This window comes from Tenrec ecaudatus, chromosome 5 (genome assembly GCF_050624435.1).
Source record: "Tenrec ecaudatus isolate mTenEca1 chromosome 5, mTenEca1.hap1, whole genome shotgun sequence".
Classification (NCBI taxonomy): Eukaryota; Metazoa; Chordata; class Mammalia; order Afrosoricida; family Tenrecidae; genus Tenrec; species Tenrec ecaudatus.
Window position 1 is genome coordinate 152,020,610 of NC_134534.1, and position 25,499 is coordinate 152,046,108.

Consider the following 25,499-nt stretch of genomic DNA (forward strand, 5'->3'; position numbering starts at 1 on the left):
CATTGTGGGTAGACGGTGATAGCTCATCGCTGTTTTGACTTGCATCTCCCAGATGGCTGGTGATCGTGAGCATTTCCTCGTGGGCTTGTTATAGGCTATAATCTTTACCAAAGCAGATCACCAAGACTTCTCTCCCTCAGAGCAGCTGGTGGATTTGAACAACCAACTGTTTGATTTGCGGTGAAGTGATTTAACCATTGCACCACCAAGAACCCTAGTATATATAATTGTACATTTGTACACGAGTACAGGAAGCACTCACTTGTCTGTGCCGGGAAACTTGGAGACAGCTAGTTGACCAACTCACCAGTCCAAAGAAAGATGACCCAACGGAATGCTCAAATTATATCCCCTGTGAGTTAAAGTTTGCTGACGATCATCCAACAATGATTGCAGCAGTGCATTGACAGACAGGGTTCAGGTCAGATTCAGAAGAGGATGTGGAACACGGGCTATTATTGCTGATGTCAGAGGGATCTTGGCAGAAAGCAGAGACTATGAGAAAGATGAAAAATGTCTACTTTTGTTTTATTAATTATACAAAGGCATTTTATGTGTGGATCCTAACAAACTGTGGATAGTCATGAAAGGAATGAGAGTTCCAGAACATTTAAGAATGCTTGTGTTAGTCTGGGTAGACTAGAGAAACAAATCCATGGACATACATATGTGTATAAGAAAAAGATTTATATACAAGAGCAATTGAACATTGAGAAAACATCCCAGCCCAGCCCAGCCCAGGTCAGATCCATAAGTCCAATATCAGCCCATATGTCCGACACCAATCTATAGAGTCCTCTTCGCACTCACAAAACACGTGCAATGAAACCAAATGCAAGACAATCACAAGCCAGTGGGTAGAAAGTCTTTGGTTCAGTGGCATTGTAAACATCTCAGTGCTGACAGGGGTCTCTCTGTGGCTTCTCCAGATTCCAAGGTCTGGTTGCATCCATGTGGCTTGTCTTCTGCAATGTTTCCCAGGGAGTGGCAGAGAGAGAGAGAGAGAGAGAGAGAGAGAGAGAGAGAGAGAGAGAGAGAGAGAGAGAGAGAAATGTCTTCTGCCTCCATGGAGGAAGTACCAGATTTCCTGGAATTCTCAGGAGAAGGTCATGCCCACACAGAAGTCTCATTGGCTAGCTCCAGATTAACAGCCTAGACTCCACCCCTACACTCTTAATCCTTAAATTGACACCAGATTAGGTGACTACCACCGGGCTCATTTGGAAGCTGCCCATAAATCATTTTGTGTGACTAGAACAAGGGAACACTGCATGGCTTAAGGTCAGGAAAGGTGTGTGCCAGAGATGTCTCCTCTCGTCTTACTCTTTCAATCTGTAGGAGAAGCTGCTTATATGAAGAAGCATATGGCATCAGGATTGGAGGAAGGCTTATTACTGACCTGTGATATGCAGATGGCACAACCGTGCTTCCTGAAAATGAGGAGGACTTGAAGCCCTAGCTGATGAAGATCAAGAACTGCAGCCTTTAGTATAGATGACAACTCAATGTATAGCAAACCAAAATCATTACAACTGGACCAATTGGTCACATCATGGTAAATGGAGCAAAGGCTGAAGTTGTCAAGGATTTCATCTTGCTTGGATCCACAGCCGATGATGTTCCAAGCAGCAGTCAAGAGCTCAAACCATGAAATGCGTTGGGCAAATCTGCGACACACGACCTCTTTCACATGTTGAAAAGCAGGGATGTGCGTTTGATGACTAAGGTGCGCCCCATTTCCAAACACATCCTATGCATGTGAAAGTCGGACACTGAATAAGGAAGACCAAAGAAGAATCGATGCATTTGAATGAAGAAAAGGATATCAAAAGCCAAAAGAGCAAACAAATCTGAGAAGCCAAAGTGCCCCTCAGAGGCAAGGTGATGGGGAGACTTGGCTCCACAGCCTTGGGGCATGTGGTCAGGGAGACTGTGCCTGGAGAGGGGCATGATCCTTGGAAAAGTGGAGGAAGCCCCTCGACAGGTGGTTTAACACAATGATTTCACCTGCAAGAGCTATGGTGAGGATGGGGCAGGACAGGCAGTGTGCTTTCTGTTGTCCGCGAGCTCGCCCGGAGCCAGGACTGACTCGGCAAGGACAGCGTGCCAGCGCACCGATACTGTGCCGATCGCATGGTGAGGACCCGGTTCCGTCCTTACGCGCTTTTGATCCCGATGGTGTGCCTTTGATCTCTTTTTCAATAGGTTTGCATCGACACAGCATCGCCAGCCTTTGGGTCCTAGGACACCTTGATGTCACTAGTCCTTATCGAGGGCTTCTGAGTGTTTCCTCCCTAGTGTTCTGCCAAGACAAACAGCTACTGTCCTTGCGCACACCGGGAGGTAGATCGGAGCGTTCCCACGTGCCCCATGGTGGCCGTCTTGCTTGGCGTTCCCTTGATCCAGCCCGACTGCCTCCGTCCCCACCCTCTCCCATGTCAGTTCGGTCCTGCTTTTCCAGCTGCTGACCTTGGGACCTGAGCCAGGCCACCGGGGGTCTGGCTGGTGGGCAGGCTTGCCAGCGTGGCTGGAGCCAATGTGAGGCTCCTGCAGAGAGGGGCTTTATTTCTTCCGGAAGTGGACACACTTTCTCTGTCAAAAGCCAGGTGTTCAATATGTACTTTTTGGGGGGTCTATAGGTGGACAGGCCGTAGATCTCAGTTGCCTCTCTTCGCTTGGATTGTTGCAATGTGACAGCAACCACACGAGCCGATTGTAATGTCGCTTTACAGAAGCGGTCAGCAGACCACATCCGGCCGTCAGATGCTAGTGTGTCGACCTTTTCTTTATTTGAGGCTTATGGAGGGCGAGGGGCTGATACCGCGGGGGGAGGGGGAGCGGGGGGTGAAGGTTGGGTTGGGGGGAGTGCCACGCATCCAGCTGAAGGAGAGCCGTGACTCAGATGGCAAGAGGAAGGAAGCTCAGGTTGGGGCATGTGACACGGGCCAGCGGGGACTCGGGACTAAAACGCAGCGTGATACTGCACGGCAGCCGCAAGTGTGCCTTACCCCTCCTCACCTTGGAGAGCTCCAAATTCCATCTTTCAGGCGCTCATCCCAACCATGCTGGGATTACGTCAAAGCAGCAGCTCCCCAGCAAGGCCTCAGAAAAGGGACCAAGTAAGTGCTAATAGGAGAAGTCAACCAGAATGGTTACACAATCATGTTGCTGCTGCTGCTGCTCCTGCACAGTGCTGTTGAGTCACTTGTGACTCACAGTGACCCAGTGAGTCACTGCTCAACCCTGTGCCATTCTCAACAAGTGTTGCTACATTCGAATCCGTTTCTTGCGGCCGCCGTGTCCACCTATCTTGTTGAGGGTCTTCCGCAGTTTCACTGCCCCTCTAATTGGCCAAACATGATACCCTGTCCAAAGCACTGAAATGAAGTCTCACCACCTGTGTGTCTAAGGAGCCTCCTGGCTGCACTTCTTCCCAGACGGATTTGTTTGCTCTTTTTGGCAGCCCACGGTTCTTTCGAGATTCTTCGCCAGCACCAGAATTCACAAGTATCCCTTCTTCTTTAGACTTCTTTCTTCAGGGCCCAACTTTCACGTGCATCAGTGGAAAACACGATGACCTGCGTCATCAGGTGCACCTTCGTCCCCAAAGCGACATCCATGCTCCTCAATACTTTAAAGAGATCTGGTGCCACAGATCTCCCCAGTGGAATGTGATGGCAGTGCATTTGGTCTGAGCTTTTTTCATCTTTCCCGGAAGAATTCTGTACTTTTTAATGTACACTACATCAAAATAGCTGTTTTTGGCAAACTTGTGTGTTCTATTTCAGTGTTGAGAGTTTTGAGTTTTGGGGGACAAAAGAAGGCTGAAGGGGCAAGATCGGGGCTGGCGCCTGGGGGAAGGCTTTCCAGTGGAATTCTTGCAGGACAGCCCTTAGCCACCCTGGAAAATGACCAAATGGACACAGAAATTAATTCCTTGCTGTAAAATGTCTGGCCTGTTCTCACCAATGCACTTTTCCATTTTCTTAAAACTCCTGAACAGGTCCCTTAGGATCATTCTGTACCTCTCAAGAAAATCTGTCCAGATTTCCCCTCGGGAATTCCTGAAAATATTTGCCCTGACATTCTGAGCTGACCTGCCTGCTTTGAACTGACCTGGCCCAGCTAGCTGATTCCTTCAGATTTATTTTTTTAAAAAATTTTTTGCAAGAAACCTAATGAGATTAAGTCAGTGGCTTAATCCGACTTGTCTGTAGACACCCACTGGTCACCCAGCCATGTGGAAACGTGTTGTTTGCTATGAGCTTGTGCGTGTATGAACTGGAACCGTAGCTGCAATGACTTATCCTGGTAAAGTTAACCTAAGCATCAGTGTGAGGAGCCAGGGTAGGGATAGCTGAAGGGCACCCGATCCACTTGAAGACGCTGAGACCGAGAAGACTACGCAGTCTGCCCAAATAGATCCTATAAGACGAGCCCTGGCAATGCAGTGGTTAAAAAGCTTTGGTCGCCAACTGAAAGGGCAGTGGGCAAACCCACTAGTCTCTCTGCAGGAGAAAGATGCGGCAGTCTGCCCTTAAAGATTACAGCCTTGGAAACCAACTCTACTCTGTCCTAAGGTCCCTGTGGGCTGGATTCTACTCAATAGCACTGTCTGTCTGTCTGTTTGTTTGTTTGTTTGTTTGTTTGGGGCTCATCTGAGGATTTATCCAGTCTTTTCATTTTAATAGAAGAGCCCCCCACTAAGACGTTCTCACTCTTTCTCACACTTCCCTAAATTATTAATGTTAGCAGAAGCAAGAGGCACGTTCTGCAAAAGATAAAACAAAACGAGAGACTTAGAGCCTTTGGGTTTCCAGGTGCTGTATTTGCTGGTATTCTAAAGGCGAATGGATCTTCCAGCCCTTTTTCTAAAGTTCAGCGCAAGCTCTGTGGCCAGGACCATCCTGGCAGGCAGCAGAGGCTCTAGGCCTGGGAGGAGGCTTTGGAATTCATGGAGAAGCTGGTGTAAGGCTGTTGGAGTCTGTGTGTGAAATGCCCTAACAGCTGGGCAGGGGGAATTCTCTTGGCTCCAAGTATTGCAACCTATTTTTAGAGGGCATTTGCAGACAGGGTTGGGAATTTTCCAGCCCTTACAACTGGGACTTCAGCCTTCTCCGCTCCCAACCAAGAAAGATGCAGGTTGTACTCGTGAACTTTGAGCAGTGACACTTAGGAGTGTTTCCCTTCCAGAGCCTTCTATTTTTAGGCAGAGGCATGAGTGGTATCTTGCTGTGGTTTTGATTTAAGGAGCCCTGGTAGTGGAGGGTTACACTTTGGGCTGCTAACCCCTAGGCCAGCAGTTCGAAACCACCGGCTGCTAGGCTTTCTGCTCCTGTCAAGAGTTAGTCTCAGAAACTCACAGGGCCACGTCTACCCTGCCTTATAGGGTTGCTAGGAGTCAGAACTGACTCAATGGTAGTGGGTTTGGCTTGGGTGGCACAGGTTAGACATTTGGCTCCAAACCATAAGGTGGGCCGTTCAAGCCCAGTAGATGCTCCACAGGAGAGTGCTGAGGCCATCCTCTCCCATAAAGATTGGCAGTATCAGAAACCTTGTGGAATAATTCTACTCTTCCTTATAGGGCCACTGTGGTTCAGAACCCACTCGATGGCAGTGTTTGTTTGAAGGTTAAACACTGGCCTCTAATCAAAAGATCTGAGGTTCAGAATCTAACAGCCAGTCTAACGGGAAGAAGGGGTGCGGTCTGCCTCTGTAAAAGATTTTCACCCTTGGAAACTCTCCGAGCTAACCCTATGATATCCCATGGAGTTGCTGTGAGTCAGAATGGACTTGGTGGCTGTGGAGTTTGTTTATTTGGTTTAGTGACTCATAGTTTTGAACATCTTTTTATGATTTTACATGCTATTTGTAGATCTCCTTTGGAGAAGTGTCTATTTGGTATATGACCTTTAGTCCTTTTTTTTTTTTTACGGCTGTGTTATAATAAAAGTTCTTTATTTAGTCTGGAGATGGACCCTTATCGCATATATGATTTGCAAATATTATCTCACATTGTTTGACTCCATTCAGTTGTTTGTTTGATTTGGGTGAAGTTTACAGAGCAAGTCTGTTTTCCATTCAGTTATTAATACAGGCAGTTCTCCGTGTCATTGATTACCAGCTCCACAGTGTAACAGCCCGCATCCCGTTAGCTCCTTTTTCCCCCCTCCTAGTCCCAAGGGTTCTGTCCTCTCCTGACTGCTGAACTTCGTCCCAGTGCCTACTGCCCTTTGGTTCACAATGGTTGGTTATCCTGAGAAATGACACCTCTCTGGTGGTGGTGTTCTCCCGATAGGCCTGTCTGTTTTCTGCCTGAAAGATGGGTGCTGGGGTAGAAGGAGTGAGCTCAGTTCACAGCTTGCAGGGCAACTAAGGCCCATTGTTTCAGGGGTTCCACTGGTCTCTCCCTGACCAGTGAGCCTTGTCTTTAAAAAAAAATTTTTTTTTATAATTTTGAGTTTTGTTTCACATTCCCCCCCACCATCTAGCTAGACCCTGCTAATGTGATCCTCTTTCAGAGCAGTAGACAGGCACCCTCTAGTGCAGTGGTTCTCAACCTGTGGGTCATGACCCCTTTGGAGGGGTCGAACGACCCTTTCACAGGGGTCACCTGATTCATAACAGTAGCAACATTACAGCTATGAAGTAGCAATGAAAATAATTTTATGGTTGGGGGGGTCACCACAACATGAGGAACTGGATGAAAGGGTCATGGCATTAGGAAGGTTGAGAACCACTGGTTCTAGTTCTTCTGCAGCAGGATGTGGAGGCTCAGGTTTGGGCGGGCAGTCCGTCGGCCCTGTGGTCTAATTGTCCCCACGAGTCTTTGATTATCTTCATCCTTCTTTGTTCCTGTGTTATCCAGGGGAACTAGAGAAACAAATTCATAGACACACATGTGTGTATAAGAGAGAGTTTTATATAAAGGGTAATTGTACATTAAGAAAGCATCCCAGTCCAGTCCAAGCCCATAAATCCGACATTAGCCCATATGTCCGATACACATATATAAAGTCCTCTTCAGACTCATGGAACACATACAATGACGCCGAATGCAAGACGGTCACAGGTCAGTGAGTAGAAAGTCTTGTGGATCTAATGGTGGTGGTGTAGGCATCTCGGTGCTGGCAGGGGTCTCTATGTGGCTTCTCCAGCACCCAGGGCTGCATCAGGGTAGGTCCATGTGACTTCTCCTCAAGCATGTCTCACAGGGAGTCAGCATTGTCAGTAGAGAGTCTCCAAGGGAGTGAACAGAGAGAGAAGTGTCTCCTGCCTCCGAGGAGGAAAAAAACAGAAGTTCCCAGAATTCTCAGGGGAATGCCATGCCCATACAGAGGCCTCATTGGTTGTAATCTTGATTGACAGGCCAGACTCCACCCCTTCACTTGTAATCCTCTCAAATTGGCACCAGATTATTAACTACCACAGTTCCAAATGGAGGGTTGTTTCCGTGCCTTTAAGATCCCAGACGGAGGCTGTGGAACATCTTCATGGTGGTCTGTGTTGTGCCAGCTGGCCTCAGTATCTCCCATACTCATTTTTTTTCTTTTATTTTTAAAGTTAGTTTATTTTTTACTTTTTAAAATTGTGATCATGTTTGTATTTATTTTAAATTATTATTAGTTGGGATTTAATATATCATATCATTCCAAATTTCAATCACATCAAGTAGAATGTACAACTGATAACACAGTTTCCAAACATTCTTTTTCTACCGCCCTTACTCATTTTTAATTTCACAAAAACAAATCACCAGAAGTCAAAAGCAGGGTGGTGAGGGTGGAGTTTCTGCTCCCCCTTGTCTGGGAAACATGGCACACTAAACTGTCTTGGAATTGCTCTTCCCATGCCTCAAGTTGGGCCAACCCAGCGTTCACGGTCCCCTGCCCCAGTTTGGACCTCTGGTCTAATACCCATCTGTCAGGGCCTTGGTGCCATCTCTTCCAAAAGAAGGACCCACAGGGCACAAGAAGTTACTCCTGCATTGATGGTGTCTGGTAGTTCCCTCTGTCTGCACACCTGCCAGCTGCCAGTTTCTCCGATAGAAGGGCCACCTTGAGCAGATGGGGGTTTATTGTATCTGGTCTGATGGCTCCCAACTACATGTGGACATTCCATATGTGGTCACTGGGGCCCATAGGTGCTGGATCTGTTTCTGCCTTCAAGAATCCTAGGGACAGATAATATATACAAATAAGCATCCCATTGAAAAGCTGCGAGCCTTGAGAGCTGAGTGGCCTGGGGGAGGGGAGAGTGAGGGGAGGCCTTTTTCAGGAAGGTGTCACTTAAGCCAACTCTTGGTTTTCTCAGCTATAAAATGGGACCAAGCGACTCCCCCTACATTACAGGGTTGCCGGTCAGTGAGGAATTGCGAATTGCTCTTACTTTAAGCCTGTTGTAGTGAGTCTAAAGGGGGTCTCCAGGAGAGTGAAAGGCAGGGCCTTTCATGGGGGTAGGAAGGAAGACACTGCTTCCATCAGATCTCTTCAAAAAATTCCCAAGCACCTCTGGAAGGGACCCATTCCCTTCTCTGGGGCAGGCATATCAAAGTCCTAGAAACTAAAACAACACCGAGCCCTAGAAACTGAGGCCAAAGCCAAGGGAGGCTGAGGTTGGTGCCAACAAAGCTGGCTGATTTGGGAGTTTGTACTTGCTGTGCTTTGGGCATAGCTGGGTGGCACAAACAGCTAAGTTCAAACCCACCTAAAAGGCACCTCAGAATAAATGCCTGGCGATCTGCTTCCAGATGGTTGCCCTGGCCACAAAGGCGATTTTGACCCCTAAAGGACAGACTAGAACTCACAGCCCTCAGCTTTCCCAGGGCGAGAATCTTTCCCGAGGCTGACTGCCACATCTTCGTTATCTTTGGTGAAGCAGCCACGTGAGCTCAGAACCCCGTCTCAAAGCCCCTATGGTTCTACTCCGCACGCATGGAACTGACTCCATAGTAACTTTGTAATTTTTTTTAGTTATTCACTGGAGAAGGGGACAACGATATTGGGCAGCTCTGGAGGAGCGGCTCCTGGTGGCGCAGCGGTTCAAACGCTTGGCTGCTAAACAAAAGGTTGGCTCCTTTGAACTTGCCCCGGACAAAGATGTGAAGTGTGTCCATCTGCCCTGGAAGGCGTTACAACGTTTGCCGCACGGGGCAGTTCTACTGAGTCCCTGTAGGGCCACTGTAAGTCAGAATCGCGTAGGCGGCTGCAGTTTTTCCGTTTCGGCGTTGGAGGCGGCTCGCAGAACCGTTCTTCCAGAAAGGGGGCCTCCCTGGCTGGGCTGCAGTCTCCAGGGATTCCTGCCCACAGCGGCTCCGTCAAGGCCCGCCCCCTGAGCCAAGGCACGCCCCCTTAATCCCCGCCCCTTAGGCCCGCCACGCCCCCACGCGCTCCCCGCCGGCATTTCCACGTAGCTCGGTCCCTCCGCGGGGCTCTTCCTTCCGAGTCTGCACTTGGGCCAGCCCCCAGCAGGCAGCACGGTCTTCGCGCAGCGCCCCCACCACTAGCGCCCCCACTTCCCGACCGCTCTGGCGGCCCCGCCCACTGCGCGTAGCCCCGCCCCCGCCCCCACCCCCTCCGGGGCCACATTCCTCGGCCGGCGGGGCGCTGCGCCAGGCGGGTGGCGGCGACGGGCGGCGGCGGAGGGGCGGCGGGGCTGAGGGGCGGGGTCAGCCGGCCTGGGGCTGCGACCAGGGCCGGATCCGCGAGAAGCCCAGGAACGCGGCCGCTGGGCCGGGCGGTCGACGTAATCCGCAGCGGGCGCTTAGGTGACGGCCCTGGGGTCCGGCCGCGGCTGGCCGGAGGCGGCGGCGCTTGGCTGGGCCTGGGTCCCGGGCGACCGGCCCCGGTCAGCTGCCGCTGCGGCCGCCATGTGGTGCCTGCACTGCCACTCGGAGCGGACGCAGTCCTTGCTGGAGCTGGAGCTTGACAGCGGGTACGGGCCCGGCGGAGGGCGGCCCGCGGGGCCCGGGTGGGGGCGGGGCAGAGGCGGCGGGGGCCAGGGCCGGCGCCCCCTGAGCCGCCCGGGCGCGGCGCGCAGAGTGTGTGCGTGGCGGGTGCGGACTCCCGGGCCGGCGGGGCGTGTTTGGAGGAGGCTGGTCGAGCGCGCGCGCCAGGCTCGGGGTGCTGGAGCGCCGGGGGCGAGGCCGCCCGGCGGGACAGACTGGAAGTGTGCGGGAGAACCGCGCGCCGGCCCGGCCGGAGCCTGCGAGCCCGGGGTCCCGGGGAAGTGCAAATGAGACCGAGGCGGCTGCGGGGAGTTTGCAGGCGCCACCGGCGCTGGCGGGGGAGGCCGAGGGAGCCCCCCTTAGCGAAGGGAGGAGGCTGGTTGGTGGCGATCCCCCAGAGTGTCCCTGTCTGTCGCCACGGCTGTGAGGGAGGCCCAGGCCTGGGAGAGGAGAGACTCGGCCCTGGACTGAGTAGGGACGTCCCTGTGACTGCTGTTTGGACTGGGTGCCTGCTTTGATCGTGGTGGGTTCTGATTGGCATGAGCGTGTGTCCCAAAGCCGACTGCCTTGGGGCGTGAGGAGGCGGATGGTGCTGTGGGCAGCCGGGGGTTTCTGGAGGGAGGGAGAGAATTCGTCTGTGTGCTGGGAACACTGACTCCCCCACCCCCACCCCCCTCTCACCGGCCAGCAGGGCCTTGTGTGGAGGGCATTTATAGACCTGCTGATTGGACGTGGCCAGGCACCCTTTGAGGAGAGACCACCCAGAGCCCTTTGATCTTAGAGTTCAAACATTCTGCAGACAATGTCTGGCGGCCCACTGCGACCATGTGGGTGTAAGTGCCCTTCACCCCACCTGAGGTGCCCCTGCAGGACCTGGAGGGGGTTGAGCCTAAAGCAAGCTGCAGCTGCCAGGGTTGTCTTGTGGCAAGTTGGTGGCAGGCCTTAGAAGGGTGGGAGCAGGGGCACATAATTCGTATTCTACACGTGCGCACTACCTGACACACACATGGCCTTCCCATCCAGTTACTTTTGCTTGAGGAGCTTTACGATTTTGATGATCGCAGGAGAGCAGACTGAGGTTGAAAGTCAGTGTCATCAATACTGTGTTGTGTGTTGTCACCGTGATCCAAGACTCTGGGGTAGAACTGCCCCCTGGGCTGTCATCTTTATGGGAGCAGGCTGACAGGCCTTTGCTTTGGACGTGCAGTGAGCATCCGATTCCTTGTCCTTGTGGAGTCCCTAGTCGAGTGGAGAACGCTGCTAACCATGAGACACGAATTAGCATGCTCCCCCTGCTACGCACCCCGACCCCAAGTTGAAAGGGACAAGCGAGCCTTCCAACTGAGATGCCCATCACCCTTCTGGCTGGGATGCCCACGGCTACCTCTTCAGCATGTTCTCCGTCTCGTATTCTTTCTCATCGGGAGTCCCTCCATGTAGCTGATACAGTACAGATTTCAGCTGCAAGGAGGCCTGCCTGGGTTGGTCTGTGGTTTGGATTGGCAAGCAACAGCTGCTCTCGAATCTCAGTGCCTGAGACAGGTGTTCTGACAGTGAGAAGCATCACACGCACACTTACACACAGGCACAGCCTACAGTTTGCCCTTCGGCCTCAGAGCAGGTGGGTCCCATTTGCTTTGCTTTGGAGTACTTGGTATGTGGTTCAGAAGGGAGCCTGGGGAGGAGGCCAGAGACCCAGCCCAGCCCCCAGCCTGTGGAGGCTGAGCCAGGAACAAGCCATCTCCCCCACCCAACCCCTAAGCCCAGTTCGGGTATAGCATGCTCCTGGGTTTTGAGGGGACACACCCTGGGGCCTCTAACACCCTGAAGTAGGCAGTTTGAGGCTTCTCTTTAACAACCCCTGTGGCACCTTAGTTCACGGTTCCCCTTGATGCTTTACTGCTTGAGCCTTTGGCACCCCAAGATTCTTCTACCTCCTTTCCAATCAGGAGGAGACCTAGTGAGTGGACCAGAATATGAGAAGGGCAGCCCGGAATAGAACCCCAGATGTTCTGGGGTCAGACCTCCAGAGGGCCCCTGCCTCCCCTGCCAGGATTTTCAGCTTACGCCCAAGGAAGTTGGACTGTGAACTAGCCGTGCTAATATTTACACACCATTGGTTCAAAAACTCGGGTAAGACTACCCGCTGCATGGTTAAACAGTATGATGGCCGAGCACACGAGGGTTTCTGGAAGGGATTGGGCAGGGGCTCCAGAGGCTGTAAGAACTCGGTCTATGTATGCACGAGTGTGTATGTGTGTAAGGTTTTATCTGACTAGATTCTTGGAAACAGGATCGTGGTTTGCATGAGAACCTGTGAGTCTAAGGCAGCTTGGGGCATGGGCTTGGGGAGGCAAACAGACTTTGTCTTCATACCGACTCAGTTTTGTGAGTGTATGCAAGTTACCACACTCCTCTGAGCCCCAGTTCCCAAACTCTCTGAAAGGGGATGATGCAAGTTTCACAGAAATGCTTAGCAAATTGAGTGACTAAAAAAAAAAAAACACCTTACAATGATGGGGTCAGGTGCGGCATTTATTCAAGGTAACGCTCTGCTTCCCATACCAGTGGCCCGTTAGATTTTGCTAATTACCTTTGAATTATGATGGTGTGCAGCTGCTCGCCCAGCCAGCACAGAGGCAAGATGACAACACCAGGAGGTCCTTGAAAAGCTTTCCCCAGTGGTGGAACGGCTCTACGGAAGTGTGTGTCTTTGTGTGGGTCTGTGGAGAGAGAATTATGCACATGCACATATGTGTCAATGTATGCATATACAATTGTGCGAGTGTGTGTCTTGAGTGATGGGGGAGGGTGATCAAAAACCATTGAGTGTGATTTATCCTTGGACCTCAAAAGCAAACCGTAATGAGTTGAAAGGCCATTAAGGCTCTTAAAGAATTAATTGGTGTGGCCTTGGAGAATCAGACTGCTCCCACTGTGTGAGCTGCAGCTGAAAGAAAATTGACAACAATTATGATAGAAATTATGGCTTAGTGCCACCTGGGACCTGCTGCTGCTCTGGCTGCTGTGGCTATATTCTGAGCTGTGTGGGGGCCACTCCACTGCCGAGCTAGCTTGAGCACCGGGGCCGCGGAGGTAGGCACAGTCCGCTGCCAATGAATGAATCCATCACTGAATGTGTGAGTGACTGTCTGCCTGCTCTCAGGGGCTCCGAGGAGTGCTTTGTACTCCAGAGAGATAGGGGTGACCCACGGGACACCCAGCCGCACACTTGCCACTCACGCACCCACTCGCCGACTGCCACTGAATCTGTTCCAACTGTTAGGCAGAGGAGACCTGCCTTGTGGGTTTCCAAGACTGCATCTATGGAGTGGTGTGAAGCTTCATCTTTCTTCCGAGGAGTGGCTGATGGTTTGGGTCAGCAGCCCAACACATAACCCCCACTCCAGACTCCCCAAAGTTCTCAGATTCACTAATCCCATGTCTTCTGAACACCTCCTTGATGCCAGGCCCTGCGCTCGCTGAGGGAACCAGGATTGCTACCGTGAAGCTGTGCGTCACAGAGCATAGCCCTGATGTTGCACAATACCTTGGGTTCACCTCTTCCCACCTGCGTGACTCCAAGCATATAGATGGATTCACTCCTCTGAGCTTTGACTTTCTCACCCATAAAATAGGATCAGAAACACCCCCTGGAGGGGATCTACAGTCCTGTCTAGTGATCGATGCATACCAGGTGCCTAGCAAATGGCAGTTGTGTATGAACTGGTGTGACAAGCATACTACCACCTGGTCCCTTTTGCAAATTACTGCTGAATTCAAAACATTTCCTCTCAGTTTTCTTTTTGTGCTGCCTTCTGGGTTGAAGGGCTGATTTCTAGAGCGTGCCCAGTTTTTTATGAAAGCCCCTCTCTCTCTGGACCAAGCTCTGGCGGCACTGTTGGGTGAGGCATTGGGCTGCTAACCACAAGGTCGGGTTCTCAAACCCACCACCTGCTCCACCTGAAAGGTGAGGCTATCTGAGCCTGTGAAGATTTCAGCCTCGCTAACCCTCCATCAGGTTGCTTGGAGGCGGAACTGCCTCAGTGGCAGTGGTGTGACTGGTGTTCCCTTTTTGAGGATATGACTCCAGCAATCTTGTTTTATTCATACCTGGCTATGCCCTCCCTATTCCTTGATGGAAAGGCCATTCTTAATGGGGTTTCCTCGGTTTGCCTCTTTTAATCGGTAGCAGTTTCCCGTGAAGCCATAGCAAGAGCCAGCTCCTTGCTTATAGCCATGGGGAAACAGTGACAGCATTTGTTTTTTCCCCTTTGTTCAAAGGTCAGTGTAAAAACAATGTCAGGGCTGATGTTCAGTGGCGTTCCTAATTCCCAAAGCAAATCTCGCTTACGGGCTTCTGTGGCCCCCCGTTGTTCAGTCAGGTGACGTGGTTAGGGGCACCAGCAAATGTCAGTGCTGGGCTTTGAACTTTGGTCTGCCCGACTTCAGAATTTGTGTCCTTTGCAGCTAGTCTCTGCTTCACCTGGGGCAAAATAACCTTCAGCTCAATATGCCACTATGGTGCATCCTCCCGAGACAACTAACAAGTGTCTGGTGTCCCTGGCTGGCATCAGGGTTCTCAAAACGTTCACCTTCCCACCTGCAGGCTGCTTGATGACAGCTCACAGCTCTCTTGCCGGACCCTTCTGGAATTTTTTTAAAAAGGGGTGCTTGCAGGCTTGCATCTTGACATGGCTCCAGCCCAGGCTCAGCACCGAATGGGGTCTTGGAGGAAAAACATCAACTGTGTCCTGGCTTGCTGTGGAGCCAGTGTGACCATGACCGGCTCCTCTGTGAGGAGGAAATACAAGGCCGGAGCCTTGGACTTCTTTGAGGACTCACATGCATGGGGGCTGCAGAACTTGCTCCCGCCGGAGGGGGAGAAGCCATTTATAAGCTGGAAATTTGGAAGGAGCCTTCAGCTGGGAGGTCCACCTTCGTCACAGACACAGAAAAGGTCTCTGAAATAGCCTATCCCCCAGGGCCACCCGGAGTCTGTCTGCCAAGATGAGTATTTTCTCACCATGCCTTCGTCACAGGACAGAGGCGAACAGTGTTTGCCTCCCTGTTTCCAGCTAGGAGGCTTCAATGAGCTCATGCATGTAAAGTGTTATAAAACACCCCAAAACAACACCTGTAGTAAATGCTTCCATAATACCACCTATTGTGGAGCTTAAGGTTCGCTCAGTCATTGTCCTGCTGATTACTAACCTCAGGAGTGGTCTCTCTTTTTGCAGTGAAGGCCCAGAAAGCCCCAGGGCAGAGCTGGCTTGATGGGCTGTTGACACTCTGCCTCCGCAGATACCCTGGCACCAGGCCGAGGGCTTGGCCTGCCCATGGTATCTCGCCCTCTCTTGGCCTCAGTTTACTTGTGGTGAAATTGTCGTGGACTTCATGAGGCTTTGGTCATGTGCAGAGGGGGACATTTAGTAGAGCGACCAGATTCTGCAGCCAGATCACACAAATAGGAGCCACAGTGCTGTTCACTCTGTGTGACTTTGATCATGTTCCCCAGCTGACCTCTGCCTCTGGCTCCCTATCTGTAAAATGTGAGTGATTGATAATAGGGGCTCACAGGCTGTTGTGAGGATTACGGTGCATGACTTAATCTGCATACAGCACTTACACGTGTAGACCCCTGATAAAAGGTGGTGGTAGTTCTTCGTTGTTAGGGAGCCGCCTCTGGCGCATGGCAACTCCATGTACAGTAGCTCTTGCTGCCCGGCCCTCCAGCGTCTTCACGGTAGTTACACTGTTTAAATCGCTGTGTGGTGACTGCGTATTTTGAGTGTTTCCCAACCTTGGAGACGTCGCTTCCAACATTGTACTGTACAGTGTTCCCCTGTGAATCATGGGGTTTCCGGTGGCTAGGTTTCAGAAGTAAGATCACTTTCCTAGGCTTTTCTACTCAGTCTCTGGGTCTGGAAGCTCCACTGAAGGATTTCCACCAGGAGTTACCCTTCAGGTATTTGAAATGCCCGTGACATCGTTTCCAGCACGGAAGCCACTACCATATGGGTGGTGGCCCAGGAAATGGTAGCCTTTAGTCATTAGTTTAGGTCTGAGAAATCAAACTGGGGGGGCTGTGTCGCTTGTCCCTAGGCAGGGGGCGGTAGCCAGGGCATGAGCAATGGCAGCGTTAGGAGGCGGGACGGCAGTGAGGGTTGTGCATGCAGGAGGATGCAGCCAGGTTGTGGGCTCGTGAGATGTGTGTACTTGGAGCCCACTGCCTCCGCTGCGGAGTTAAACTGCCCACTAAGAAACAAACAGTGCTATGGAAATCTCTTTGTCGGCACACTGGGAACATTGCAGAGTAAGGAAGCCTGCAGCTTCGGTAGGGTGAAGAATTCTGAGACTTGACGGAGGGAGAGGTCCCAGGCTAGGGGCATCAGGAGAGAAGTCTCTGGCGCTGTGGCAGGTGGCACTATGGTATCCTGAGCCTACTTGAGTTGTTTCTGGTGCCCAATAAGGCCAGAAGCTCCAGAGTCTAGCCTCAGGTCCCATCATGGAGGTATAGAACCTGACATGAGTCCCGATTCTGCCCCTTACTCCATGTGTAGTCAGGACGAGGATTCATCTGTTAGCCTCTGTGGTTGGTTTGGCTCAGGGGAAGGCATGTGGGTAACACACACAATAAGTGTCAAATCAGTGCCAGCAGGAAGAGTGAACAGGTTCAGCTAGAGGTGGGAAAAGCCCCAAATATTTTTGATGAGTCTGTAGTTGGCAGGTCTGAGAGTAGGACTGGAACAGGTCCACGGAATAAAAATGACATTACCTGGCATTTGGGCCCCTTTTTATTTTGCACATGTTTATGTTACTGAATCTGGAGTCCTGTGAAGTAGCTGGCCTCACTATGATTTTACAGATCAGGGGACCAAGGCTGGAGGGTGACAGCAGCATATTGCGATTGCAGAACGTAGTTTGGCCTTTGGGTTCATTTATAGACCCTCTCTCCTGCTCCCTGACATTGATGCTGTGGTAGTGGGAGCGAGAGAACGTGGGTAGAGCAGAGGCAGAAAGGGGCAGGAGAGTGAAGGAGGCTGGGAAAAGACCCACAGGCAGCACAGAGGTCCCTGAGTCGGCATGCCTGGGGGAGGCGAGCTGATCGCCAGGAGTTCTGCCCAGTGGTCTTGCCCGTCAGAAATGTGCTTGCCAGCCCAAGCAAGGCTTCTGGGTCTAAGAACTGTTCTCCGGATTCTTTGACAGTATTGGGCAGAGAGATGATGGCCAGAAAGTGCCAGCCGCTCTCCAAGTTATTCACTCATGTTGTCAACAGTATTGTTACCATTAGGGGTCCCCAAGTAGCACAGATGGGCAAGTGCCTGAGGACTAGCCAAAAGGGTGACTTTTTTTCAAACCTACCCAGAGGCATGTAGGGTCTGCCTTGAGAAACCCCCTGAAGTCAGAGTTGACTGAATGGCGATGAACGAACAACAACATGATGATGGTGATCACGGCTGGTGCTGTTATTTCCATCTGAGGCTCTGGACAGTGTGTGTGTGTGTGTGTGTGTGTGTGCCCCACGCTGAGGGTGGAGGGGAAGTGTTCAAGGACGCGGCTCTTTCCGCTGTGCTAGATGGCTGGAGGAGGAGGGTGATGCAGCTGGGCACATGCAGTCTCTCCTCGCTCAGCACCCGTGGCTTTTCCCAGAGGCATAGTCGTTTCAATGTGCAGGGGTGTTTAGTCTTTCGTTGTTGCTTGTTGGGTCCCTTCTTTCCACTCACTTAATAAAAAGGACAAAAACGTGGCCCAGGAAAGCAACAGGATTTGTTGTGGATAGCAGGTTTGTAGCATTACCTTTGACCTTTTTAATATGGAGTTCGAACATATGTAAAAGCAAAAATGGTGAAAATGAAGCCTGTGTGTGGAGTCTGGGGCAGACCACAGTGTGCACAGAACACCACTGACCCAACTCAGGAACTCTGGGCTTGTGAACGGGCCCTAGCCTTAAGGGCCCAGTGTTGGCCGATCCCTGGCAGCTCATAGGCAAAGAGCCATGTGTCTGGAGGTCACAGGGTAAAGCTAGGCTTTTGCTTCCTTGTCGGTCAGGGCCTACCTGGGTGAGGTCTTTGTCAGCGTGAGGATTGCTTCTCCTCCATCACCCTCAGACTCCTGAGGGCAGGGCCATGCCTACCCCATTAGGCTTGATGGTTCTTGTTGAGGGTGCTCTGCTTTTCTGAGGCTTCCAAAGACCAGGGGCCAGGCAGTTTTCACTCCCACTGGAGTATCCCCTTTCCTGCTATGGGGACCCCAGCCTTGTGTTTCAGACCTTCATGGGCTTCCCGGAGGGCAGCAAGGGCTCTGGGGAGAATCCTGCCTGCGGAAGTCACTGAGGGTCTGAAACCCTAGACTGGACTGGCCACAGCCTCCCCACTTGGGGCACCCTGGGCCACTTGCTTGCCCTCACGACACTGCTACCAAGCCTAAATGGAACCACAGCATAAATGGACCCCCCTCTCCCCCCCCCCCCCCCGTTTTCCTGTGCCAATAGTTCCTTCCCTCTCTCCCCTCGCCTGTCTTTCGCCATTGAGGTTTCCCGGACAGTCTCAGGCTCCTTTCCTTTCTCCACACAATCCCTCTGTTCTGGGCCTCTAATCTGGTTCCAGCCTGGCCCTTGATAGCTAACTACCCACTCAGCATCTCTCCTTGGACATTTTGTGACTTTCTCTGACCCAGCAGTTCCTAAAGAAGCTTATGTTCCCCTCCACACACACAAAAAAATCTGTTTCTCTTCTCATGAGTTCTCTTCCACTATGAGGGCCGTAGTGGGCGCCTCTTTCCACCATTACCCCCAGCTCAAGGTCACTCTCTTGGGCTAGCTCGTGGTGTTGCCTTGCTTGGAGCTTGGCACGTCATATGTGATCAGTAAAATTTAGTTACTGTCATGATTATGAATTTAATATCACTGTTAATATCCTTAGCTTCTACCAGTGCTTAGTCCTCAACCAAGTTGTTCTTTTTCCAAATAATTTTATTATAGTAAGAAATATATGCAACAACACTTTTTGCCATTTTTATTATTTGTAGTAAGCAACCCAGTGACAATAATTAGATCTGATTTGTGCAACTTATTTCTATCTATTTCCAAAAGTCTTTAACATCCCACACAGAACTCTATCCCTTTTGTACAACATTTCCCAAGTTCTGATAACCATTCATAAACTCTGGGGTCTGTACATTTTTGTATTCTAGATAGTTCATGTAAGTGGGGTTTTGCATCCTGTTTCACTCAGCATATGTTGTCAAGGTTCACCCATTTTGTAGTACGTATCAAACCTCCATTTCTTCTTACGTCTCAGTAGTATTCCATTGTTTGACTGTACTATGTGTTTAACTGGTTATCTCGTGAACACCGGGGTTGTCTACCTTTAGCTACTGTAAGTCATATTGTGAGCATTGGAGTTTTATTTTTAGTTCATAGCTGTTTCCAGTCCTTCCTTCAACTCTTTTGTATATTTACCTGGGATTGGAATTGCTAGGTTATACAGTATCAACCAGATGCAATTAAAATAAGCGGTGGGACCCAGTCTGATCCCAGTTCTGCCTTTGAACCAGAGAGCACAATCAGGGTTGCTCACCTGTCCTCAGCCCCCTATCTCATGTGTGGATGATACTGATGGGTCAGAGGAGCTAATACCCCCCACCCCACCCCCGAACAAAGGGCTCCCCTTAAGACATCTCCCTACTTCAACCTGCTCGCTGCCTAACATCTACCTTCCTCGGGACCCCGTGGGTGCCCATGTGGGAAGTAATAGCAGGCTTACATAGGACCAGCTCTCTCACAGTGAGCACTTGCAGGGAGAGGCCCCAGCCTGAAGAGCTGGGTGCACATTCTCGTTTAGCCCTGTGATGTGGGCTGAGGAAGCGGGACACACAGAGGCCAAGTTACTTGCTCGAGGTAACACAGCCTGCCTGCCAGGGGCTAGACAGTCTCCAAGGAAGTGCCGCATTTGTCAGCGTTGCACCTGCACGAGGCTTTAGGGGCAGCTCTTCCTACTCTGAGCCTTCATTTGTCTCCCAGAGCCTTTCTGAGCCCTTGCTCTCTGCTAAGCGTGGTGACAGCTGGTGTGCCCGGTTTGGAAAGGGGAGGAGGAATCAGGTGAACAGACAAGGCAGGTGGGCTTCTCTGGCAGCTTAGGCGACCAGGGCAGGGAGGTATTAGCCAGCTGAGTCTGTCTGCAGGGGACAGCCTGGGTTCGTGAGGATGCCTCTCTCAGCTTCTACCAAATGAGAAGATGGGGGTAGCACCTACCTCCGAAGGTTGTGAGGAAGGTATGAGTCCTGTGCAAAAGGCTCAGAGCAGTGCCTTACCCAGGAGCTCTTCTCTCTTACGGTATTGCTCTGTTTTCATCATCATCAATTCATGTGTTCAGTACCAGGTGCTGAGCCTGTGCTAGGACTGCGTGGTTCGGCTGCAGGGAGCTGTGTCCCAGGAAGCAGGAGTGTGGTGTGAGTGCAAACCCCAGCCCAGGAGCCCTGCCGCGCAGACAGCTGTGTCCGGCTGGAGCATACAGAGGGGTATACCTCAGCCTTAGCGAGGGAGATGGGACACGCAGGCAGACAGCAGGTGGAGAGGTAGGCAGGGGCTGAGGAGAGAGGAGGGGGCAAGCTTGGGTATCAACATTAAGAAGGTTGGACCAGGATAAAGAGTTCAAGTGTGGAAGGTTCTGACTTGGGCACTTTGTATGTAAGAAGGCTCTTTTTGGCTGTGGGAGGTGGGCTTTGTGGTCAGCAGGGGTGGCAGTGTGAGTATGGGACTCAGCTGAGGCTGAGGTTGTCCCAGACTCTGTGGTGACACTCCCCCTTGCCTGGGCAGACAGGGTGGGCTGTGGAGAGGGAGGTGGCAGCAGTGTGTGTCTCTCACATGCTGCAGTCTCCATGGAGCCACCTCCCCAGCCTGTGCCTCTTGCCCAGCACCCCCACCCCCACCCCAGTGCATCCCTGGGGCCCTGCCCAGCCCTGTCTGCTGGAGCCTGCCACAGAGAGCCGCTTTATTTAAGTCCATTTCGTGTGTATGGAAATCACTGGAGGCCTCTGTATTTAATTTGGCTCAGTTGGGAAGATTTTTGGCTCTCTCTCCATGTGTGTGTGTGTTTTCTGAAAAATCTTTCAGAGTGAGCCCAGGGGTTGGAAGCTTCTGGTCGTCTTTGTGTGGTGAAAACGGCCCTGACATAGCTGGCAGAGAAGCAGGCTCTGGGAAATGGTTAATAAAGGAAATCAGAGAGGGGAGGAGGGTGATGCCATCCTCAGATGAGATCATGGCTAGGGAAGCAGTTTTGTAAACTTTGTTGTCCAAGACCTGGAAAGCTGTGGGTGGGTAGAGGGAAGGGAAAGGGGTTTTGGAGATGCTTCTGTTGTTTTTCTAAGCAGATTTGGTGTGGGGGTGGGGGTGGGGGGTGGTGTTTATTCCATGTTGGGCTGGGAAATACTTCTGATGGCCCACTCTCTGGCACTTACTCAGTAAAGAATCATGGTGGAAACTTCTCTTATTCATAGTACAAAGCAGAGACAACACACACACACACACACATACACACACCCATACCCATGCATGCATAAGGGTAGCATATTTGCTTAAAAAAAAAAAAAAGCATGCTCTTGCTTGATTCCCAAATTTCTATTGGCAAGCCAGGTAGGAATGATGCCAGTTGTAAAGGTGAGACAAAGGTAGTCCCATTGTAAAGGTGAGACAAAGGTAGCTGAATGAAGCCCCCAGGTTCACTCAGCTGGGAGATGGGGAAGCTGCAGCTTCTGGACACTTCCTGTGGGCACTTGGGGAGCCTTCAGGGCACCATCCCAAATGTAGCCTCCCATTCTCAGAGGTGAGCCAAGGACTGCTGAGGGTGTGTCCAGATATTCACATCCTTCACTGTCTTAGAGGTCAGTTGTAGAATAAGCCCTAATAATCATTTTCCTTTGAGTTAATACCGACTCATAGGGAACCTATAGGACAAGATAGAACTGCCCCTTTCTGCCCTCTTAGGAAGCGGGCTTCTGATTAAATAGAGGCTGATGGCTGTCATTACCATAGAGTGGTGGATGTGGTCAGTGGGATGATGTTACTTTGGTAGACTCATCAGAGGATGTAGCCAAACAAGGCCACAGTGTTCCCACCAGCTGGGTAGGGCAGGGGGGCACTCTTGAACCTCTTGAGAGTTGTGTTTATGGTCTAAATCCGTTTTCCTGAGAACAGTTGACCCCAAGCTACAGGTCCTAGTTTGTTCCTTGAGTGGAATCTTAGATTTTGGGTCCTTTGAAATGCTTCACAAGCCATTGCAGGTGCCCTCAGCAGACAGGACGGCTATGTAAAGGAGGAAAGGCAGGCCAGCCATCAGGAGGGCTAGGGATAATAGGGGAGCACTTGCACTTGCATCTGATGGGCATCGTTGTCACCTAGCTTCACCTGACTGCAATCAAGTGGGAATTTGGAACAGTAGAGCAGCCAGGTCCTCAATTGTCCACTCCTCTCTACCGCCCAACCTCACTCCACGCCCCCGGTAGTCAGAAATCTGGATTTCTTGTTAAAATCCCTGGTGGTTAAATACCAAGGGGCTTAAAAAGTTCGTGGAAATTTTCCATTATTTCTCTATTCTTTTCCACCAGCAACTTTTTGAAGCTCCCTTATATTGGTGATTCCCACTTCCTTTAAAACAAAAACAAAGCATCTTTTGGGTCACACTGAACAAACTCCATAAACCAAATAGGGTCAGAGCTGCCAATTTAGAACTCTGTGATCCAACCCTGGTGAACCCCTCTCTCCCAGAAATCTGCCGTCCAGCGAGCTCTGGGTCTTGTAAGACCTCCTTGTGAGGAGTGAATGCCCAGTGGGTGCTGGGCTAGCCCTCCAGTGGCTCTTCCTTCCAGCCAACTCTCCTGGGAGTAGCCCAGGGACCCAGGATGGGCGGGCCTCCCCCTTTTGTCCTGGCCCAGATGGCCCTGGGGAGAATAAAGGGCTTTTCACAGGCTCTCTTGGAAAGACAGCCCATCCTGGGTTTGGCCTCAGGATTGACTTTAGGGGGCTGACTTTCTTTTTTTAGGCTGACTTCCCTGGTTTGGTGCTCTGGTCCAAGCAGAGGCCCCGAGTGGGCCCAATTGTAGAGTTGTTGCTCATCCCTTTGCCCTTTCTCTGGGACCTTGCCCCCACCCAAGCCTCATGGCTCTCTTGCCAGCTGGCATGGAGCCCAAGTAAAAGCCCACATGTGCCAGCCTGTGGAGTGAGTCTCTGCTCCTGATCCTGTCTGAGGCTACCAGTATCAGATGCCACCAACAGGCCTCCCAGAATTGGGGGAGGTAGGCACCGAGGGACATCCAGCCCAAGGGGAACTAGCCCAGACCTTCCTTGAAGGATTGGGCCTCCAGTTCGCCTTCCCCATCCGTCCTTTGTAAATCAAGGCATGGGAGCAGTGGGGTGCATGGTCAGTGTAACTGTGCACTGAGCATGTGTTCATACCTTGGAGAAACACACTGGCCTCCAGCTCAGCTGCAGAGTGGGACACAGGTTCAGGGTCACCCAGCCCCCTGCATGTTAGCTGCATGATCCTGCTCCTCCCTAGGCCTCAGGGTTACCTAAGTAAATAGAGAAAAACAAACCTTGTCCATAGGCCTGTTGCCAACAAAATGAGGTAGACAGCGTTAAAAGCTAGGTTGGAGCCTGCTGAGGGTGTGCTGCCCAAGAGTTTTAGGGGCAAAGGAGAGGGGTGAGGTTCTCACAGGACTCCTAGGTAGGAAGGCACGTGAGTCATGGTGAGAAGATGCCCAGCCACGTACTGGGCACAGGAGACCTATGGCTTTGATTTCCCTGAACCCCATTGGGCATCACCATCTCTCTGCACTAGGTATCCACTTCCTAGGGTTTGTGGGTCCCTTGGTCCCTGGAACTCATCTATCCATTCATCCATTCAACAAATGTGGCCTGAGCCCCTGCTGGGTATCAAGCCCCATCCTAGGCACTGGGGAGGCATTCGTGAAGAAAGCAAGCAAACATCTCTACCTTTCTAAACCGGCTTTCAGATGGGGAGAGACAGATACATCCATAAGAATGGAAAAGAAAATAGATGCAGATAATGAGATGTGCTGTCCAGAAACCTAAGAGTGTAATTTACAGATCCAGGGAGATGGCCTCTGTGGACCCCATGGAGAGGGACAGCAGGAGTCCGCTGCCATGCTTAACATGCTGCTGAGTGAATGCCGGTGGGCCTGTGCAGCCACAGGTGCCGTGTGCTGGCTCCACACAGCTAGGATCCCTGAGCTCTTCCTGTCGGGAGCTTCCAGAGCCACCCAAGGATGGGAACAGAGAGGATTCCAGGTTGTTTTTCTGTGTGGTAGAGGGTGGGGGGTGGGGGGCCTGCTCTCAGTCCCCTCTTGTTCACACGGCCTGAATTCCGATCTCCACAGCTTACTCTGGTCCTCAGGCTGTTTTAACGGGAGGGAGATTCCGCTCCAGCTCAGGCTGAGAGACAGGCGTTCTTTATGTTTGGGAGTGTGGCTGGGTGGATGAGACTGGAGTGGCTGCTGCCGCAGGGCCGGAAAGACGACCTTTGGAAACATGTTGATGGAGGGCGGGCGGGCAGGGCTGGCTGCACTGCGCTGGGCTCCCCGCAGGCAGAGGCTCCCATCTCTCTGGCTGTGCACGCCTGGGCACAAGCCCTGTCTTAAGGGCGCTGCCCTAGCCCTTCCTGAAATAGTTCCATCCCATTAGGTTTGGCAATACCAGTCAATAAAAGCTCATCAGACCCTGTCTCACATACCCCCGCCCTGTGCCACAGAATGGTGGCGTTGCCTCCCAGTGCAGGCGGGAAAGTGAGGCTTAGAGAAGTTGGGGTGCTAGATTCTAACCACCTTTGTCCATCGCTGCAGCAATGAGATGGTTGGAGTCTGACATAGCTGTACAGAGCTCATGGGGCTAGAGAGGACGAGGGGACTATCCTTGCTGTGTCCTCTACCTGTTTGCTGTAGCCCCCAAACCTGCTTCACTCTTGATTGACTCGAGTGGCCTGATAAGACCCATCAGTCCCCAGTTGCCATCCTTGTCTTGGTGCCTGGTCCTCTCAGCAGCAGCTGACAAATGGGGAAATGCTGAATGTTGGTTCAGTAAGCAGAGCTCCAAAAATAGCCTCCTGCTTTGAAAAGTTCATTGTTCAGAGTTCTGTATTTTCATATGTATATAGAAGCTACTGTCGAATGTCTGTGTTTAGCATTCTTGCTGAACACTGTGGCCAGAGCTTGGACAGGCCTTGTCTCATTCTCACCAGGGCAAGCCCAGGCCTGGATTTATGGCTCCTACAGCCTTCCTTCACAGAGATTATAGGGGCAGTGAAGCTGAAATTGGGGGTCCTGCCTTGGTGGCCAGGATGCAGGTAGCTGGTATGGCTGTTCTGGGCTCTGGGGGATTCCTTAGAGTTGTCTGCAAGCCACAGAGCTATGGCTATGGCTAAGCCATAGTCTAGGACTATGGGTAGCCCCACTGCCTGGAACTGGCTACGGGCAGGTGTAACACATCCATTTTCCGCTAGTTTTCCCAGAGGGTCAGGAACCTTGGGCAGTTGTCTAA

The 25,499-nt window shown here is 51.6% G+C and overlaps 1 protein-coding gene across 7 annotated transcripts in view; it reads left to right on the top strand.

Moving 5' to 3' along the window:
* IQSEC1 (IQ motif and Sec7 domain ArfGEF 1) overlaps positions 1–25,499 on the top strand; it is a 147,937-nt gene that overhangs the window by 53,510 nt on the left and 68,928 nt on the right. The window contains exon 1 of one of the 7 annotated variants that reach the window (XM_075550098.1): positions 9,675–9,933. The exons of 5 other annotated variants lie outside the window; for them this stretch is intronic. In XM_075550098.1, coding sequence (XP_075406213.1) covers positions 9,869–9,933 — 65 coding nt within the window. In that variant the 5' untranslated portion in view covers positions 9,675–9,868. Of the gene's footprint in view, positions 1–9,674; positions 9,934–25,499 lie in introns of those variants that run through there. One more of the 7 variants, XM_075550100.1, reaches the window with a different exon arrangement.